The sequence below is a fragment of the Megascapheus bottae genome, chromosome 2 (genome assembly GCF_031878675.1).
Source record: "Megascapheus bottae isolate mThoBot1 chromosome 2, mThoBot2.hap1, whole genome shotgun sequence".
In the NCBI taxonomy this organism is placed as follows: Eukaryota; Metazoa; Chordata; class Mammalia; order Rodentia; family Geomyidae; genus Megascapheus; species Megascapheus bottae.
In genome coordinates this window covers 86,351,545-86,367,881 of record NC_143510.1, presented here as the reverse complement: position 1 = coordinate 86,367,881, position 16,337 = coordinate 86,351,545, and the positions used below count along the sequence as shown (strand labels likewise).

Sequence of the window (16,337 nt, the reverse complement as noted above, 5' to 3'; positions counted from 1 at the left end):
CAAGGGGTGAAGTGGAAATGGCTCTTGGGAACCAGTCTGAGCAGCCCGGAAGGAGGGGGACAAAGAAAGAAGGCATACGTGATGGAAAAGCAGCTCCTGCTCTTACCTGTCAGAACTCAGGCAAGTGGCTACTCTCTGCTTCCTTGTCTAAAAGGCAGGGAGAAGGAGAGTGTGAACACTGAAGTTTCTGGCCCCATTCCTGGCCCTCATGGGACAGGTATTAGGCTGGGAATGGCATTCCTGTCGCAAGAGAGTGAACCCCAGGGTGTAGCATCATGGAACTTTCCTGTCTTGAGTTCTAACACTGACTTTAGAAACCTATGGACAGCATGCCTGTAATCCTGGCTACTCAGGAAGCTGAAATCCAGGATCCTAGTTCAAAGTCAGGCAGGCAGGAAAGTCTGTGAGACTCTTATCTCCAAATAACTACCCAAAAGCCGTAAGCAGAGGTGTGGTTCAAGTGGTAGAGAGCACCATCCAGGGTCTGAGTTCAAACCCCAGATCTGACATACACACAACACACATACACACAATTAACCTACCACAATATCTCCAAATTCTGTTAGTTTCCCATTGAAAATCTCTTGGCCTGGGCCCTAGCAATTAGCATGCTAGTTCCTGAAGACATGCACAACAAGGGGTTAATGAAGTCTTCTTTGTAGATGTGGAGAAGAGAGAAGAAATAAAGCAAATACCCCCTGCCTGAGATAGGAAGTGACTGCACCCATGGAATACTAGGCAGCTTTCCAAGCTATTGGATTGGGAGTGCGTCTGTTACTATAGAGGGTGGCTGTGTGTGGTGTGATATTTAATGATAGAGGTATTTGGGGGAAAAAATGAACATCAACCTCAGCTAGCCATGTGTTCATGCTAGACATGCCAGCCACATGCAGTTAGTCACCAGCGAGTCACCAGGGGGTGGAGGGAGGGAAGGAGATGTAAGAAAAATATCTGAGGCTGAGCATTGTGATGTGTGCCTGTAGTTCTGGCTAGTTAGGAAGTCAAAGTAGGTAGACAGGGATTCAAGGCCAACCTGAGGCAAGTTATCATGAGACCCTGCCTAAAAAACAAACTAAAAGCACAAACGAATTGGTTAAGTGGCTCAGGTGGTAGAATGCTTGCTTAGTAAGTACAATGCTCTCAGTTCAATTCTCAGCACCACAGAGACAAAAATGAAGGAAAGAAGGGAATTGGAGAGCGAAGGAGGAGCGGGAGATTAGGAAAAGGAGGGGAGGAGAAAAAAAGAGGAGAGGGAGGGAAAGAGATGGAAAAGAAGGAAGGAAGGGAAGGGAAGGAAAATATCTGACAAAAATAGAAAAACTCTTGGAGTAAATATTAAGTACCAAGATGGGTATAAAAAAATATCTCTCTGATTTGCAATAGAGTAAAACCTTGATACAAAAGGCCATATAGTGGGACGCTAAATGAAAGGATCTCTAGGATATAGAAACATAAGCCATATAATGAATGATTGTTGTCCTTAATGTACTACATTATCTCTCATCTCCTTTGCTGTCCCTTGGTTATCTCATATTGTTACAGTATCTCACTTTGTTATCTGATATATTGGATATATTTGTATTTGGTTATTTGAAATTGGATAGGGAAGGGGGGAAAACAAGATGAGGGGTGGGGGTGGGGGGAGGGAAATGGGGACCAAGACATATGAAAGGGTATCAATGTATGTGAATTAATGCACCTTCTAGCTGGCAAATATCATGTAACCCTTCTATTCATTACAATAAAAAATATATGAAAAAAATATCTCTATGGGACTGGGAGTTTGGCCTAGTGGTAAAGTGCTTGCCTAGCATGTAGGAAGACCTGAATTTGATTCCTCAGTGCCACATACATAGAGAAGCTGAAAGTGGTGCTGTGGCTCAGGGTAGGGTGATAGCCTTGAGCCAAAGAGCTTAGGGACAATGCCAATGCCAAGGGGTAGGGCAGTAGCTTTGAGCTGAAGAGCTCAGGGATAGTGCCCAGGCCCAGAGTTCAAGTCCTATGACTGACAAAAACCAAAACAAAATCTCTCTCTGATATTGCGTAACAACCCAGGTTTTTTTTTTTTTAATTAGGTAGGTAAATGAAAAGTAAGATAACATGACCAACACAAACACTGATTTGATTCAATGATGAAGCCATGAGCATTTCTCATCTTAAATTTCTGTTTTAACAATAGTCCCTCAATAAAAAGTAGTACCAACTTGTCTGATCATTTTTATGTTTGTTTAAAAAAATAGTGTAATGTCCCTGTCATTGCACCACTCTCTCCTGCCACATGAGCAACTTGTAAGAGCGCTCGCTTATGCCTCACGGTTTTCTAGTTTCGAGGTCTAGCGTGCCTGCCAGGGGTCCTTTGCCTGGCCTCTAGAAAGCCAGATTCAGGATAACTGTACTCTGTCTCTTGTGCAGCCTGACATTCTCTTCCAAGCTCATTCCACTGATTGGCAGAATGCACATCTGAGTTCCTCATTCTCATTCTGACTTCCTTCAGTCCGAGGCTTCCTTCAGCTCCTGAGGCTTTGAATCTCTCAACTTCCTCTTCTGCAGTCCCTGAAAAAGTACTTTTGGGAGGGATGGGGCTCGAACTCAGTCATGGGCACTGTTTCTGAACTTTTCTGCTCAAGGCTAGTGCTCTACCATTCTGAGCCCCGGCTCTACTTCTAGTGTTCTAAAAAGTTAACTGGAGATAAGAGTCTCATGGACTTTCCTGCTTGGGCTGGCTTCAAACCATGATTTTCAGATCTCAGCCTCTTGGGTGGTTACAATTGTAGGCATTCAGCCTTTAAGTTTTGTCATTGTGAAGGGATTTAGAAAAGAGGACATGAACCGGATCCAAAAAAGGAAATTCTCTATTTAGTTTCCCAGGACCATTGAGACCCCAAGAACTTGGAATAAAGATAAAATAAATTTGAAATGAATTTTCAGTCCATGAAAGAAGTCCATAGCAACTCCCAGCAGAGATTCATTTAGTACAGGAAGATAAACCAGGGTATAAGAAAAGGACTTACTTTGACAAGTAGTCAGAAGGTGGAAGCTGGGGGCTCAGTGGGTGGTCTTCATCCCAGGGGATTTATGTTCCCTAACTGGACTCAGGATCAAGATCAGAATTGGTCACCTGGATTTCTGGTCACCTAGCAACTACCCAATTATCCTGTTTTGATATTATCACTGAGACAGAGAACATGAATTGAGTTGACCTTACGATTGAGGGTCTTATGACATGCATATCTGTTCTTTATGGTCTTCTTTGCTTCCCGTTCACAGATTTATTAAATTTTTAAAAATAAAATTAAAAAAGACACTTTCTATTCTTGGATTTGATGACTCATCAAGGGTCATTGTATCTGATTTAACGTCAGTGCAAAAAGAGACGGTCATGGAAGGAATGCAAGTCCATTCTGGTGATTTTTTTTTCTGTCTTAGTTCCTCATTCTATTTCAGTAGCTGAACTTGGATTAATTTCTGACCTGTTTTCTCATCTCTCTGGCACCACAGCTTAGCTCTCCTGCCTCAGTCTCCTAGGATGAGATTAGACCCATGCAGATAAACTCTCTATTTTAAGGTCACCAGTATCATATAACACAAAACAACCACTGTATGGCATCCTGTGACAATGTCACCTAGAAATATCACTGCTCACAACTCAGTAGCAAACGGGAAACGGGCTCTGTAGGATTGTTGCTCAGGATCTTGCAGATTCCAAATGTCATCCTCTAATCCCTCAAAACCCACTCCTCTGGGTATGTTCTCCTGGTTTTCCAGGGTTGAGACTTCAGTTCATCCTCTTCCCCATCATCAGGTACAGGTTATCATCACCCTGTCTTCTGCAGCACCACTTGATGCTAAGCAGTTTTACATTCCTGAGTTCTTCTCCCAGCACTCCTGGAGTTGAGCATTATCCAACTCATTTTGCAGATCCTAAAAGTAAGCTTCCAAGAGCTTAACTATCTAGCCCAAGAGAGAACGGAGGCCAGTGCAGAGACACTGCTTCTCCATCATCTGCACTCTTTCCAGTTCCTACCAAGGCAGCATGCCATTCAACTGAAGGAGACCAAGGGAGAAGAATTCCCATCTCCTCTGCCTCCAAGCTCTACTGCTAATGAAATGGCAGTTAATCCCTAGCTACTTGGACCCAAGGGTATGTCCATATTGCCCAGCTGACTGAACATAATGAGAATACTGGTCACAAAGGCCCCTTGGTGAAGATCCACCCCGATTCTACCTTATAATGATCAGATTGGTAAAAACCTAACTCTACAAATACTGGGACTTCTTTCTCTATCCTCCCTCCCTCCCTTCTCCAGAACATGATGCTTCAACCACTAGCAAAGCTAAGATGGTAATTCTCCAGACCTAACAATTCCATTCCTCTGTATGTACCCTTGGAAAAACCCCCAGATAGCCAGGGTAGAGTGTGTCCAAGAGCGTGTCCAAGCAGGAAATGGATAAATCATAGTGTATACAAGAAATGGAATACTATGCAGCAGTCAAATGAAGCAGCTGCACAGGCCAGTGTACATGAGTCTCGCAGACAAGAACAGAAGTTACATAGGATAGATTCTTTGATAGAATTGCTTGAGAATTATATATAATAGTACAACTATGAGTAAGTGCAAGGGAAAATATGCAGAAATCCAAATACTGGTTTCCTGTGGAGTGGGAGGAAAGGCAGTTACTCCAAAGAAAGCACAACATCCCCTTCCCAGCTGCTTGGGAAATGTCATTCTTAAGGCAGTGTCCACAAACATTGTTCTTGAAAGCTATTTTCTAGATATGAAATGTTTCATAATAACTCTTCAACCAACAGTCACTACTTGAAACTCTCTCCTCACATAACATTAGGTGGAAAGAGCGGGGTGAGGGGGGAGGAGAAGGGATATACACTGTTTTCTCAATTTTATCAACACAGAAAAAAAGCAACAGAAAGTGGGGTTTTCTTCCATGTTTTTACAGTGAGTGCTTATTGCTTGTGGAATCAAGATCAAATATTGCTTCGTTTATTTTTAAGATAGATGTGTTCACATTGGGCACCAGGACATAGTAAAAATTTAGCCCGAGTTTAGAGAGGGAAATAAAGAAAACCATTCACATGGAGCTTGGAATTTAACAGAGTCAAGTTCAAGGTGAGGACTCCATAACAAGGAAGCCTCTCCTGCGCCCTCAGGCAAACCAAAATAGACTCACAGGAACCAAGCAAACATACCTTGTACAATAAAGGGTAGCAGGAAGGACTCAAAGAACAGCTCAGGGGTGAATCCTAGGCACCTGGATCTTCAATAAAGCACCCATGGCCTGGAAGCATGGCCTAGTGGTAGAGTGCTTGCCTAGCATGCACGAAGCCCTGGGTTCAATTCCTCAGTACCACATATATACAGAAAAAAAATCCGAAAATGGTGTTGTGGCCCAAGCAGTAGAGAACTAGTGTTGAGAAAGTCCAAGGACAGTGCCCAGGCCCTAAGTTCAAGCCCCAGGGCAATAAAGATAGATAGATAGATAGATAGATAGATAGATAGATAGATAGATAGATAGATAGATAGATAGATAGGATGAACACACATCTCTGAACCCAGGGCAATAAATAAATATAGATAGATAAATATATAAATAAAACAAGCATCTGTGAACTCAGCAAGCAGCTAATCTTTCAAGCCCAATGCTGATCTTTTGTTATCATGGGACCAAGTGCACATGCCGTGTGGGTCTTTCTGAGAGGACAAACCTAAGCACAGACCCAGCGCTCAGCTTCATCCTGGAATCAGGAAGCTGGTGGTACAACAGGGAAAGGAGCAGTCAAGGCCTCTCACACCCTGCCCATGTGGTGCAGCCAATAAATGTCTGTGCTAACAGGGCCATGACTACATTCACACTGGGGCTCACAGAAGGCCTAGGAGGAGGTGGTGTGTGTTCCGAGTAGTTGAACTGTTCTACTTGGAGGGAATAGCAAAGGCAGACCTGTGTCAGGGATGACAAAGCGTGCTTACATGTGATAAGTCTATGCTCACAAGTGATAACTCACGTGATCCTCACAACAATCCAATGAGGCAGAGGTGACTACAGGTGAGGAGACAGATGCACAAGTTAATGTGCTGCTTTGTCTTCAACTGTTCAGGAGTAGCCCATGCTAGGGTTTGAAACCAACCGGTGGGTACCACTATACCATCTCTATAGATCAAGTGACCTCAGATCATCCCAGACCTTCATCTGAGAGCCACAGCTCTGGCCTGTAAGGGGAGAGGGGTAGGGGAGCCCGGGCAGATGATGTCCCTATGGCAATGCTCTGAGTAGCTCACAAGTGACTCTTGTCTCTTCCAGCTCACAGCCCCGCACTTCCCCGTGGTGATCAAGCTGGGACACGCCCACGCCGGCATGGGAAAGGTATGGAAAGGAGATCTTCTGGCACAGTGGATACACCCACTACCTGCTGTCCTTCTTCTCGCCCCTACCAGCCCGCGTGAGCATGGTACCCTGGAACAGAGTGTCCATATCTCTCTCCCTTGGGTCCCCAACTTTCCTTCCGCTGAGTCCTTGCTATGTGGTCAAAGCAAGGTTTCTATTTGGTTCCAAGTCGTTCAGCATCTTTCTGTCCTTCATCTGGGTTGGGGCTAATGCAGCTGGGCGCTTCTGTGTTCTGCATTGAGGTCTCTGTATCGTTTAGCACTGCTGGACATGCTCACTGTTCCTCCAGTGGCCTCTGGTTCAAGCTGCTCTCTTGGCTTTCTTCCTCACTGTTTCCAGCTGCTCCTTCAAGGACATCTCTTCCCGTGCCCTCCTGAACCATAGCCACTCCACCAGCACATGCTACCTATGAGGTCCTGTCAGATTCCACTGCCATCCACATGCTGACAGCCTCTCAAGTCTCATTTCCTATCCAGACCACCAAGCTTTCCTACCCAGTCACCTCCTTCACTTCCCTACCCGTCTCCATGAAAACACCCCTCTAGCCGGGAGTTCGGCCTAGTGGTAGAGTGTTCGCTTAGCATGCATGAAGACTCCTTGGTACCACATACATAGAACAAGCCAGAAGTGGTGCAGTGGCTCAAGTAGTAGAGCGCTAGCCTTGAGAAAGCTCAAGGACAGTGCTCAGACACCAAGGACTGGCAAGAAAAAAAAATGTGCCCACCCCTCTAAATACCTCAGGTTGTACCCATTGTGGTCTTGCTTCCTCCTCCTTCTCCTCATCTTCCTCATCTTCCTCTTCCTTGGATCTCTATCCTGGCCACTGGAACCATATACACAGTTTCCTATGTACAGAAGCCAAGGGAGGACGCAGGCATGGCTCGGAGGTAGAGCCCTAGCCTAGCATGGGAAGGCCTGGGTTCCATCCCCAGCCCCAGAAAAAAAAAACACTCAGAAACCTATGTGTCTATGTGTCATCTCCCCAATCTTATATGTCTAAATGGTCATCAAGTCTCATCAATTGCCTTCTACTGGTGTTTTTCTAAACCATCCCTTTCTCTCTGTCCACTGCTACTTCTGATAAAGTTAGCGGGCTCCCAGGAATTGATTTCTGTAGCTAAATCTTAAAATAATCCCCAACAGGAAATAAAAACAATGGTGAGCTTACCGAAATTGATGCAATGCTTGGGAGAGGGAGTATCTCTGAGAAATTCAGGCCCAAAGGGATTCCCAAAATACAGAAAGGGGAGCGTGTCTCCAAGTATAAAACATGACGTAAACTAGAATAAACTGAGGTTTGCAGAAAATGCTGACTTCAAGGGAAAGGGACTTTCCTAAGGCTGAAGAGTAAGTAAATTTGCAGGAACAAGTCTGGATAAATTGAGTCAATGACATCATGTTCATGCCAACAGAGTGACTGACACCTGCTGTGTTCTAGTACCATCTCCTGTGAGTAGCAGGGGGATCCTGCCCCCAGCCCACCCAGGAGCCTTGAATCAAGTCTCTGACCCATCCGGAAGGATACCAGGCTCCTCTATTAGAGACTATTGATCTGTATGTCCTCTGTGCCAAGGCAAAGGAACTGGGAAGATGGTCCTATAATTATGTAAGTATAAGGTGCTGTTGGGGCCTCATGGGAAGCTGGAAGGAGAGGATAAGCTTTGTGGAAAGAGCTTTATTTAGCATATGGAGATAGAAAGGCATCCAGAAGCTCAATTTCACCAGACAAGTTAGTATCCTGCTGCAACTCTCCTGACTGAGAGTGTACTAGGAGAAGAAGACAATCACGTTCATGAGAAGAAACAGGAAGCAGGGAGCAGCACATGGCAGGACAAAGACAGGAGCTGTATTGATAATCCCATGTATTTAGGCAAAAAAAAGAGTAGGTTTCTCAAGGCACAGAAATCAAAATATAGTGGAAAACTGAACAGCTTGGTGAGTATTGGGACGTTGGAGTATAATCACAGGGAGAAGCAAGAACATTTCAGAAATCAAGTTGGAACTAGGTGTCTATGGCTCATGCCTGCAATCCTAGCTACTCAGGAGGCTGACATCTGACAATCCCGGCTCAAAACCAACACAGACAGACAAATCTGGAAGACTCTTACCTCTAATTAACCAACAACAAAAAAACAAGACATGGAGACTTGATTTAAGTGGTAGAGCACCAGCCTGGCAAGGAAAAGCTCAGGGCAGTGCCCAAACCCTGAGTTCAAGCCCCACTCCTATTTCAAGTTGGACTCCTATGTCAAGTTAGACAAGCAGCTGATATCTGCACCCCCAAGAGGCAATAAGCAATGTCTGCAAAGCACTGGAGTTATGACAGTTTTTCTGGTGGGGCTGGGTTAGAAGTCTACCCGGATTTCACCTTACTGAAAGACAAATATCTCAAAAGGTATCAGACAGCACCTCACACCAAAGATGACATAACCTAAAATGACAGTCATGTCAAGGCTGAGAAACGATGGATGAGATTCATATCGCTTCCTTTTTTGGAAGTTTTGGACAGAGGTGACAGAGTTCCAAGCTTCTAAGTATACTTGGCCTTCTGTATCCAGGGAACCCCATCTATGAATCCAACCAACTCTGGGTCCAAAATACTCAGGGAGATCATTGCTCCGATTCCAAACATGTGCAGATATTTCCTCATTACTATTCCCTAAACCATACTGTAGAACAGTGTACTTATATGGCATCTCAAACTTCAGTAAGTTAAGTAATTGAAAGTATACGAAAGACTGTGTTATATGCGAATTCTATGCCATTTTATTTAAACATGACTATGTGTTGGCTCGGTATGGTGGCTCATGACAGTTATCTCAGTAACACAGGAAGATTGAAGTTCAAGGCCAGACCAGGAAAAAGTTAGTTCTATCTCAAAGAACAGCCAGATACGGTGGTTTACATCTGTAATCTCAAATAGAAAGGAAGCAAAAATAGGAAGATTGTGATCCAAAGCCAGCCGTAGGCAAAAGCACAACACCCTATCTAAAAAAAAATAACTAAAGCAAAACAGCATAGGACTATGACTTAAGTGGTAGAGTATTTGCCTAGCAAGCACAGGGTCCTGAGTTCAATCCCCAGTACCACTAACCACGATATGTTGCTATATGCAACACAGGATGTTAAAGGTAAGCACCAAGGCTCATGCCTATAATCCTAACTACTCAGGAGCCTAAGATCTGAGGATTGCCATTCAAAGCCAGCCCCAGGCAAGAAAGTCTATAAGACTATTATCTTCAATTAACCACCAGAGAACCAGACTGGAGCTGTGTCTCAAAGTATTAGGGTGTGCCCAGGCCTTGAGTTCAAGCCTCATGACTAATGGACAAAAAAGAAAAAAAATGTTAAAGTAGGGGGTTTTGGTGCAGTTATAAGTTTGTTAATACAAAATTTTATATGGCTACAAGAGCATGGAAAGTGTGAAAAACTTTCAGATTTATCTAACCTTCAGACTCCTAGGATTACAACTCATTTATTAATTTGTAAAAACTCTAATTCAGGATATTCATCTTTTGTCATATTTTACAACCATTCTTCTTCTTTCAGCAATTACATGCCTATTATACTTTTTAGGTTTTGACCATATTTAAATGTTTCTTTTCAAGTTTCCAATGTTAGCAAAGGCAGTATGTTATGGGTGTTAGGGGTGTTTGTTTGCGTTTCGATTACACCACTGGTGAATTGTAAGAGTGTGGCTAAGGCACTTAGTTATTCCCACCTTAGTTTTTGTCTCTTAAGAGATAGTATACATGCCAAGCACACAGGGCTGTGCCTGGAACTCAATGAATATTAGCTGTCATTGTAATTAAGAATGCTGGGACCTGCTCTGGGAATTCAAATCCAACTAAAAACCAATAAGGAATAGATGACTAAATAACTTACTCTAGTCATGGACTTGGCCACAGGTCAGGATGAGTCAGAAGAGTACTGGATGCCAAAGCTCCTGTCCACACAAAAAAGGGGGTGGGGAGAAAACTAGGTCCCAGTGATTCAGTCATGGGGCAACACAAACTACAACCACAGCGAGATGCCACTAAAAAGCCACTAGAACTACTAAAAGTAAAAATCTTTATAATGCTAAGTGCTGGCGGCAACATGGAATCTCACACACCAGGTGAAAGTGCACGTTGGCACAACTTCTTTGGAACATAGCTTGGCATTACTGACTAAGCTGAAGCCACACAAGAGCCCCTGAGGTCTTCTCCACCAAAATAACGGCACGTGTGAACCAAAGCATTTGTTTCTCACAGTCTCATTCATAATTTCCAAATCACAGCATGTTCAATGCAGAGGGAACATTTTCCACAATGGAAATGAACTTAACAATACACAACATGAATGAATCTCAGACAGTGTTGCATGAAATAAGTCAGATACCCCCCAAAAACTCCTTATTTCTATCATTGCAGCTAAATAAAATCCAAAGTCAGGGAAACTGGAATGCAAACTGGGATATATACTTCAGTGATAAAATAAGAAAATGCGAGGTTGAGCTGTGAGTATAGCTCAGTGGTATACCACTTGCCCTGCATGCTCAAGGCCTTCAAAGTATACGTTGTAAGGTCAAGGATGTACCCGAAAAGATGGCACAGAAGAGAGCCATCCCCTTCCTCTTGACTTGGCAGTGGCAGTTGTGGGTGTTGGTGCTTTGTGACCATCTATAGCATTGTTCTTGCCATTTTGTGCCCTTTTTTACCAGTCCTGGACCTTGAACTCAGGGCCTGGTCACTGTCCTTGAGCTTTCTCAAGGCTAGAGCTCTATCACTTGAGTCACAGCACCATTTCTGGCTTTTTTCTATGTCTGTAGTACAGAGGAATTGAATCGGGGTCTTGGTGCTTTCTAGGCAAGCACTCTACCACTAGGCTAAACTCCCGACCCTGTGCCCTTTTTTTATAGCTGTGTTCAATTTGAAGATCTATGGATAGAGATAGAATATCCAGGACAGAGGGAGAAGAATCCTGTAGTTCTACTGGTCCATCGATGGCCAGAGATTGAGTTTTACTGTGAATTGTACACAGAGCATCTAAGAGGGACATTAACAAACTGGCGGGTGAAGAGGCATGTAGCCTAGAAAGACCAGAGCTAACATGAGCAGCAGCAGCAGAAACATCACTAATTCCACAGCATGTCTCATGGGCAAAGCTGGGACTAAGGGAAGGAAGAAGGAATTTGTGGCTTGGAATACAAACATGAATGCAGTGTACAGTCCCTTCCAGCAGGAGGCAGTCACAACTGGAGAGCGAGACCATGATGAACACTTTGGGGAGAGATCCAAGGCATGAAGCAGGGTGTGGGGTCTATAGCCAGAGATGTCTGAGCCCCCTAAAGTTAAAACAAATCAGTATAGATGTGATATGATCATTTTGCTGAGAAGGACAGGGCCCAGGGCTTCTATCAGTGTCTCACAGGGGCCCAAGACCCCCCCCTAAGACAGACACCTTGGAGATGATGACCCTACATTGCCTTCTAGCCGTGGGGTTTTGTGGTTGTAACCAGTTGAAAGGAATGTGTAATGCCGTGTTAGTATTGTAACATTTGAAGTTAAGGTCAAGCCAGGTATGAGGCTGTACACCTGTAGTTCCAGCTACTACGAAGGCTGAGACAGCAAGATCCTTTGAACCCAAGAGTTGGAAACCAGCCTAGCCTGGGCAATATACCAAGAAAGGAAAGAAAGGAGGTGGGGAGGGAGGAAGGGAGGGAGGGAGGGAGGGAGGAAAGAGAGATAGGAAAGAAGAGGATAGAAGGGAAAGAATAGAAAAGAGGAAAAGTAAAGAGAAGACAGGAGGGGAAGGGGAAGGGGGAAAAAAAAGGAAAAGAAGGGGCCGAGAGTTTGGCCTAGTGGTAGAGTGCTTGCATGAAGACCCGGGTTCGATTCCTCGGTACAAAATACATAGAAAAAAGCCAGAATTGGTGCTGAGGCTCAAGTGGTAGAGCTCTAGCCTTGAGAAAGTCCAAGGACAGTGCTCAGTCCCTGAGCTCAAGCCCATGACTGGCAAAAAAAAAAAAAAAGGAAAAGAAGCCAAGTTCAAAGCCAGCTGTGGAAGAAAGGCTATTAAATGTGGAGTTAGGATTTTGCTTTGATTCCTTAGTTGAGTATTCTTGAGCAAGTTTTTCAATTTCCCTGGACCTCAGTTTCCTCATCTCTCCTGTGGGTCCAACCATGTCCCTCCCGGATGGTGAAGTGGAGAGAATGCCTCCCCCCAGGTTAGGCCTGTACCTGGTAAACAGGCGGGGAGGAGGACTTGACGTAACCTGCTACCAAGAGCAGCTATTACTTGGATTTATTAACCATTTATCTCAGCTGGAACAAGCAGTACATTCATAATAAACAAAAATAAAGGGAGGGGCATTTAATTCAATTTGGGGTAAAGTTATAAAATAAGATAAACAGATTCCAATGCCCACAGAGCGGACTCCACCCTGAGGAATGGCCTTCAGCTTACTTCATAGAGATGGGCAGACAGGGCTTGAATTCCAGCACTTACTCTGGGAGGTAAAAACCTGAGGCCCAGAGAGGAGTAAGACCTTGTCCAAGGCCACACAGCAAGTGAGCATCCCCAATATCAGGTCCAGCGGGGAAAAACAGAATTTTGACATTATCTGGCCCTGTTCCATTCATCAGAGATAAGAAGACTAATGATGGCACTGTAATAACACAGAAGCTGCCTGCCCCTCTACGGAGAGAGGTGCTTCACGATCCATAGGGCATGCCTTAAAAATGACAGGTGGCACTGAATCCTATTTCTATGGCTTCTCCAATTGCCAGTACCAGTACTCTTGCACTTTGGAGCACTGCTCTTGAACATACTCATTCTGTCAAGAAAGCATGATTGGCATTGGGGAGCAAGATAGGACAAGTTCCCATCCTATCACTCAAGATGTCCTGCAGTGGCAAAAACATGAATGGTTTACTCCATAATTTTCTATTCAATGTTTTCAAACCACAGTTGACCCATGGAAAGCAAAGCCATGAAAATAGACCACTGTAATCACAATGATTATTTTATAAAACAAACCAAACCAAACCAAAGAAGTGCTTGACAGGAAAAGTCTGTGAGTCTCTTAACTCCAATTAACCACCAGAACACTGTAAATGGAACTATGGTGTGACTCAGATGGTAGAGTGCTAGCCTTAAGCAGAAAAGTTCAGGAAGACTGCCAGTGAGTTCAAGCCCTGTGACCAGTCACAACAACAACAGAAGACATTCTAGTCAGGCACTGAAAGCTCATGTCTGTCATCCTAACTACTTGGGAAGCTGAGATCTGAAGAATGCAAGTCAAATCCAACCAGGGCAGAAAAATCCATGAAATTCTTATTTCCAATTAACTAGGAAGAAGTCAGAAGTCGAGGTATAGCTCAAGTGGTAGAAGACCGGCCTTGAGCAAAAATTAAAAAAAAAAAAAGATAGAAATCCCTGAGTTCAAGACTCAGTACCATACCAGCACACACACACACACACACACACACACACACACACACACACACACACACGTTCTGTTGAGTTTATTCTGTATATACATGATTCTTAGTGCTGTACAGACAGCATATATAGATTGGTTCTAGGAGGAGGTGCTATGACATACACCATTTTACAAATGAGGAAGCCATGGCACAGATATTAAAGGTGAAGTTGGAATCCACTCTTGTGGCTGAGCTCAGAAGAGTGAACCTAATCCCAAATCCAATAAGCCAAAACCCAGATGACTTAACCTTTCCCTGCCTGCATTATTGATCATTCTGTTCTTTTGTCACAGAGCCTCCCGTGACAATGCTGGGCCCCCACTGCTCTAGGGCAGCAGGCCAGCTTCTAACAGTCCTGGTGGCTCACACCCACTGGGCAAGATTTGCAGCCATCTTCAGGTCCAAGGGACCTGGACTCATCTCTTCCCTGACTCACATCCTAAGCTTTTCCTGGCTCCATCTACTTCATGACCCCAGAACGTGGCACTGGAGACGGGGGATAAGAACATGTACAGATGGAAGAATGGAGTCTAGGGGACCAGTGAGGAAACAAACAAACAAAAAAAGTCCCCAGGCAAGTGGGTCCTTGCCTGAGAGGGGTGTCAGCCATGCAGTGTGGTCAGTAGAAACCAAGCAAGAGCCACAAAGGGGCCATGTCATCTCCTTCCCTGTGACCCCACCTTCCGGTACCTCTGCCAGAGGAGAGCACAGCCTCTGCTTCTCTTAACCAAAGTGGACCCCAGACAAGCAATCTGTCAGTCCTTTACAACTTTATATAAAGTTTAGCATCACACGCCCCTTTGCAGAGCTTCCTGGAGGAGGTTATCTCTGCAACAGAGGAAGCATATGCAATCAGGACTCATGATTCACAAATTCCACTCCCTGGCCAAAATGTATTTGTGACCCCAGGGTCACTATGTGAAAAATGTGAGTCCAACAATGAAGTATCCTGTCTTCTTTTTCAAGCCCTCAGGCCAGGACCCGTGGCCTTTCTGAGTCCTGTTTGCAGCCATGTTTACACACTGTCAATGGTTTCCCACTATTTAAATGGCCTCCACCACGCAGGGCTGAAGTGCCATCCTTCATTCTGGGTCCTTTGCTTATATCAGTCCTTGGCTGTTCCTCTCTGGCCCAAACTCCTTCTTGCTTGATTTGGATTGGTTAGGGCCCAGGAAAGTCTCTTTCCGATTGGTTGTGCCCAGGGGTGTGCTGATGTCATACTCTATCTCCTACAGCCAGGTGTCTGAACTCAGCCATTTATGATTACTCTGTCTCCTGTGCCTGGGGGCCGGCCCTTTCCGTTGTTACTGCCATACACCCTGTTCTAGTGTGTGTGTGTTGGGGGGGGGAGGTGTTTCTTTCTTTCTTTCTTTCCTTGCTTTGCATTTATTTTATTTTGTTGTTAGGATAATGTATTGAGGGATTACAGTTATATTCGTTGGTTAGTAGGTGTATTACTTCTCACATATTGACATCTCTTCCCATGTTTTTGTCCCCATTTCCCTCTCCCCACCCCTCCCAATCATCTTGTTTATTTTTTGTTGATGGTGGGGCTTCTACTCTGGGCCTGGGCGCTGTTCCTAAGCTCTTCAGTTCAAGGCTACCGCCCTATCCCTTGAGCCAAGCCCCACTTCCCATTTTCTAATGGTTGATGGGAGATAAGAGTCTCATGTTCTTTCTTTACTGCTGGAGCTGGCTTTGAACCATGATCCTCAGATCTCAGCTAGGATTGCAGGTATGAGCCACCATGCCCAGCTCTGTTCTAGTGGTTTTATTACTTATGGCCATAAGCCCTTAGATACAAGTTGGCATTGACAATATACTTCTTTAAGTATTTTATCTGTATTTCATCCCATTGTTTTTCATTCTAATCATATTTGATATTAGTATTTTCATACCATAGCATATCAGTATTTTCATATCATATTCATTATTCTAGTGTTTTCTCATCATATTCATTATGTTAGTATTTTCACATCATTACCCCCTGTTCTACCTTCACATCTTTATGCTTATAACACACCCCCATGACAGAAACCAGGTTTTAAAGACAGCACCTTGGCACCTCCAAACCCCATTTGGTCAGAGGGACATAGGCCCAGATAGAAGCTAAGCCGCTGGTACCACCATTATTTTTAACTGGCAAACCCTGAAGAGCAAAGAGTTTGTTTTGGTTTTGTTTTGTTGTTGTTTTTTCTTTTCTGTGCTTTCCTGGCTATATCTGTTTGCTCATCTTAGCATCGGGCATAACTGAGATGGGCAACATCTCCCCCTTAAACTCCTCAGAAAGAGGAGCTGATCGAGGGCCTGAGGTCCACAACCAGTCATTGGCTCCTTACTTTTTCCCTGGCTTTAGACAATCACGTGAGTCCTAATGCCATCGCAATACCCATTGTACAGATGAGCTAAACTGAGATCAAGGAGGAAAAATGGCTTGTATGAGGCTCTGCATCACAAGCCGCATTCTCTGGG

The 16,337-nt window shown here is 44.3% G+C and overlaps 1 protein-coding gene across 2 annotated transcripts in view; it reads left to right on the top strand.

Moving 5' to 3' along the window:
- Positions 1-16,337, top strand: part of Syn3 (synapsin III) — a 358,286-nt gene that overhangs the window by 303,567 nt on the left and 38,382 nt on the right. For both annotated transcript variants that reach the window (XM_090328587.1, XM_090328588.1), the window contains exon 7: positions 6,316-6,378. In XM_090328587.1, the coding sequence (XP_090184713.1) occupies positions 6,316-6,378 (63 nt within the window). The remainder of the gene's footprint in view (positions 1-6,315; positions 6,379-16,337) is intronic.